The following is a 4,564-nucleotide window of genomic DNA, read 5'->3' as shown; positions in this document are numbered from 1 at the left end:
GAGTTGAGATTTAGTATGGTAGGGTTGTTTACCATGGGGGGTGGGTATTTCCTGTTATTGTCGGTATTTGCCTCGGTAAGGAAATCTTTGCACTGCTGCACCATGAGGTTTATATCCACATCCATTTCAACCTCTATTGAAAAAATATCCATTGCAACCTCCTGTAGCCACTGAAAAACCTCCTGCAGCCATCAATCGCCCAGATCAGCACATGGGCCACATCAAAAAACAATTTCCTCTAGTCATATGGAAATCATAGGATAAAGTCATAAGAAAGTTATAGGATAAAAATTATAGAGTAAAGGTACTTGCCACAATGTCATGACCTTCATGCAGCCCCTGGCGTAGGCATTCCAGCACTATGAGGTTTCGAAAATGTTGCCTTGGACCACGGTTTACCTGCACCTATGCGCAACACTCCACATTTTAGGACACAAACGTTGTGATGTGCAAAGTATATAGTGTTCCATGAAGGACTAAGATTGTTCACAGAGTTTAGTAGACCTGTAATCCCTAATCTCACGCATCTTTGATGCAAAGGATTTCATAGTATTTTGGAGGATTTGGATCCTTAGAAAGTTTTCCTAAAGAGGTCATTTGATTCAGAGGAATGTAATTCTGAGCGAAAATTCTGATGGATTGTTTCGCACACTATTTTGGAGGAAAGTTTTCATCCACTCAAACCACTTTTACAAATTATATGATAAAAAATCATGTGTAAATTAAGGTACTTGCCACAATGCTGCAAAAAAAATTAGTACGATTTCAATGTTAACGTATTTTTCCACAACCATATACAAACTGCTAACAAATCAAAGCACGGTATAATTATTTTTTTCAAAGACATCATGTTTTTCTCCAGTTCCCCCCACTCCTTAGGATAGCGGACTTAAAGTACCACACAGCTGAGCTTACGGACCCCGCAAGTATTTACTGCAAAAACAATCACCTATGGATGGTCCAAAATCTTTTTTTATGTAGTCTCGATTAAAAAGTTAAGGCAGGTATTCTGTGCAAATTATTTGCCTGTCAATATAGCTTGCGTTTAAGCATCAGCTCTACAAATGAATAAATATAGCACATAAAGTGAGGTTCTCATGGTTTGAGAAGTGCAAGTTATACTGGCCAACAAGTAGGGTGGAAGGTGAGGTTCTCACAGATAGTGTTTTTTCATAAGGAAGGAAATGTAACCGTATCAAGATAATTTTGGTAGAGAGAGAGTATAAATTTAGAAACAGTGAATGGAACAGGTCTGTGTTGACATGGAATACCGGATAGTTAGGACGCAGAACACCCAGGATCTTCTTGAGAACAAGCAGAGGCAGCTGATTCTCAGTTAGTAGCATGTCGGACAGGATAATGGCATGTATTTGTTTTCTGCCGTGCATGCTGAAGACAGGATCATGCGGCTTGTAATCCTGGAAAGGGCCGCTCATCATCTCCAGCAGGAAGCAGCCGTCCATGAGCATCATGTCGATGAAGGTTTCTCGGTTGGTCCGCCATTTGCCATGGAGGTCCACCCCGTATGCTGCCTGGAGCTCCTCCGCCACGTCGTCGATGGCAGAGATGAAATCCTGGAGCGGCTTTTTGCTTCGCTTGATGAGGTGCACCAACGCGCGGCGCTTGTGCTCCTCCATGGGCAGCAGGTTGGAGTCACCGTGGTGGAAGGGACCCAAAGACACCAGCCGCGGCTGGTAGGCCTTTGCGTTCATGCGCTTGAGCCACTCTGGCACCCGGTAGATGGATTGCGCCTCCCATCGCTCTGCCTGCATCCTCCTCCACTGAGGATCGTCATCTGCCAGCATCTTCTCCATATCCACCACCCAGCTAGAGTTATGCTTCTCCTCTCCCATCACGCTCATGGACTCCCGTCCCACTCCTACTTGGTGGTTCTCTTCTTCTCTTGTCCGTCCAAGGCTTCTGTCTGGGGTTCCTTCTATATCCTTCCAACCTACCTCTACTGCTCTCTACCCCGAATCCCTGATCATGACCGTCCGATCTGGTGGGCCACACAGTAATAAAAGTATTAATACGGCAATTGTGTGGTATGCACCACCGACAGGCGGTGTCTTTCACACATGGAGGAAGATTGCTCAACCTAAACTCAAGCTTTATTGTGACATTAACATAATTTAGTAAAGTCTCGGGGGACATGTCTTTGAATTAACTTACTACCGTACCCGTTTATTAGCCCCATTGTATTTTGGGTCCAACTTTGACTATGTATTTGGCTAAAAATATATGATACAAAAAATATATTGTTGGATTTGTATTTGAAAGATATTTTTTATGGCATAGTTTCTATGACATATAGTTTACATGTTATTGTGTAAATGCATGGTAAAACTTTGGCTAAAAATAAAAGGGGCATCATAAACCCGGACGGAGAGAGTAGCATGTAGCCTAAACAATAGAAACATGTGAAACCTAGCTCAATTAATGTATACACACATGTGAAAACAAGCCGAGGGCTAGCACGACTGCCCAAGATGTGAATGTGGAAAGAAACTACTGTATGCACACATGCAACAGTTAGGTGATACCACACCAATTAAAGCCTCCTCGTCCTCTCACCCAAGACTTGACGAGCATAGGGTTACTGATAACGACCATCACATGGCAGCAGTTATTCCATGGACGGCCTAATCTTGAGCTTCCAGCTGCGTGAATGATGACCAGCGGACTTGAAAATATCTCCCTGGTATTTCTGTAAAAAATCTGAATCTTACCTGCAGACGCCCAATTCTTGCTTTATCTACAGCTACTCAACGTTCATAAAAGCTGAGTAGGATGAAGAGCTAATGGAACGGAGACAAAACTTGTACACACTACAAGTTACATCCTTCGTTAAAGTCCCTATGTTAGAGTACTATATTGTTTCATCTATCTTTTTTTAATACCTGAGTCTCTGGGGCTACTAGGATCAACGGTTTTTTCTTTTCAATTTTAATACAAGCTACCGACCAGATTTCGATTCTCAGGCTGGCTGCTTGTGCCCAACCAGAGTCTTGAGGGCTACAATAGACTGCGGATTTTTCTCTACTTCAGGATTTTTTCAATCCGACCCTCATCCCGGCTTCTTCCTCTGCCGAGTTGCACCTTGAGTATAGTAGAACGTAGAAAATGGCTACGTACGGTGTTTCATCCTTTAGGTGCATCCCGGATTTTGGGCCGGCACACACCTGGAGTGCTTCTGGCTATACTATCATGTACAAAAATTGATGATGTTTGTTTGCCTCCATGTCGCCCACGAAAAAGATGAGCATGTCTTGAGCACCCAAGTTCATGGACTCGGCCCTCTCCTTGATGAAGTGGAGGCGCTCTCGTTGGGCTAGCGTCAGTGCCCGATTATTCCAGGCAGCATTCTCCTTCAACGCTGCAGCATGGACACGGTCTCAGATTGCGTTACCGACATATCAGTAAGCTGCTCTTGAGACCGCGCCACCTCGGGATTGGCTACAGGGGGCACGCGCAAAGAAGGGGCTCCACCCCGGATGACATGCTCGGGCGCCAGAGTGGCCGTCACCTTAGGAGCGGCCGGAGTGGAGGAAGATCTTGAGCTTGCTCTTGATGAACCGGGGAGTCAACTTTTCCAAGGTATCTTCATGTCACCCACCACCAGAGGGGTCACCTATGTGGTAGGGACATTGGGTCCACCGCACACATAGGACGTGGGAGACGGGTCGACATGTCCCCCTGCACAGGACATCGGGTCATCGACACAGGCTGGGTCTTGAGGAGTTAGCAGAGGTGCCTATGCCACAGGCTTGGCCCCATCAAGGTCCCCATATTAGTACCGGGGGTGGTGCCCGAGGAAGTTCCGACCACTTGGGCCCCAAACTTGTGTGGTGGCCTACGAATCGGGCATGGCACATATAAGTATGAAGTTGAGGTAATCATGTCTTGTTAACTGGTAGAAGTACTTACTTGCCCGACGTAGATCTCGCACGAGGTTATCAGCCTTCGGGCGGTGGAGCTGCTAGTTGGCCCTGCATCTGAGCAGGAACTATCGCGGCAGGCACAATGACTGGGCACGATGCTGAGTCCTGGTGCAACTCCTGTCGTTTCTCTTTCTTCCCCTTCTCGAGCATGAGTTATGCGACATCCCCCACAGAGAATGTGCCAAGTCTTGAGCATGCGGCTGCAGCATGAAGCCGCTATCATCAGCATAGCGACCCTCGCAGCTGGATTCCTAGCTCGCACTTTGGTCGCGGTGGCTATCATCGTTGTCAACGCCATTGTCCTCCTCAAATCCGGTCTCAGGAGCAGGCTCCCTTGCACTTTTGGCGTGCGTGCTACCTGGGTCTAGTCTTCGGACAACATCCATATCGCCTCAACCGTCTGCTTGTCTTTGGGCTAAGGAGCTAGACAGTGGACGGTTATCGACCAGGTACGCCACTTCTACCGTGACCGAAGAAAAATGATTAGGATGAGCACCCCAGGTTAAGCGATGAAGCAAAAGGATGATTAAGGGAGGTTACCTGTGATGCTTGTTACGTTGCGTTGTACCCGATGTCGATCTTGTGATCCGGCAAGTTAGCGGCTTTTCCTTTTAAAAGGAGTG

At 46.6% G+C, this 4,564-nt stretch overlaps 1 protein-coding gene across 2 annotated transcripts in view; it reads right to left on the bottom strand.

The window, feature by feature from the left end:
* The window catches only part of LOC123149919 (UPF0481 protein At3g47200), an 86,705-nt gene extending 84,782 nt beyond the window's left edge, over nucleotides 1-1,923 (bottom strand). The window contains exons 1-3 of one of the 2 annotated variants that reach the window (XM_044569718.1): nucleotides 1,272-1,923; nucleotides 313-399; nucleotides 33-182 (exon numbers count right to left, since the gene is read on the bottom strand). In XM_044569718.1, coding sequence (XP_044425653.1) covers nucleotides 33-182; nucleotides 313-399; nucleotides 1,272-1,862 — 828 coding nt within the window. In that variant the 5' untranslated portion in view covers nucleotides 1,863-1,923. Of the gene's footprint in view, nucleotides 1-32; nucleotides 183-312; nucleotides 406-1,271 lie in introns of both variants that reach the window. The other variant, XM_044569717.1, reaches the window with a different exon arrangement.
* Nucleotides 1,924-4,564: the final 2,641 nt, after the last annotated feature.

This window comes from Triticum aestivum, chromosome 7A (assembly GCF_018294505.1).
Source record: "Triticum aestivum cultivar Chinese Spring chromosome 7A, IWGSC CS RefSeq v2.1, whole genome shotgun sequence".
Classification (NCBI taxonomy): domain Eukaryota; kingdom Viridiplantae; phylum Streptophyta; class Magnoliopsida; order Poales; family Poaceae; genus Triticum; species Triticum aestivum.
The sequence above is the reverse complement of the archived record's forward strand: the minus strand, read 5'-3'. Positions and strand labels throughout refer to the sequence as shown.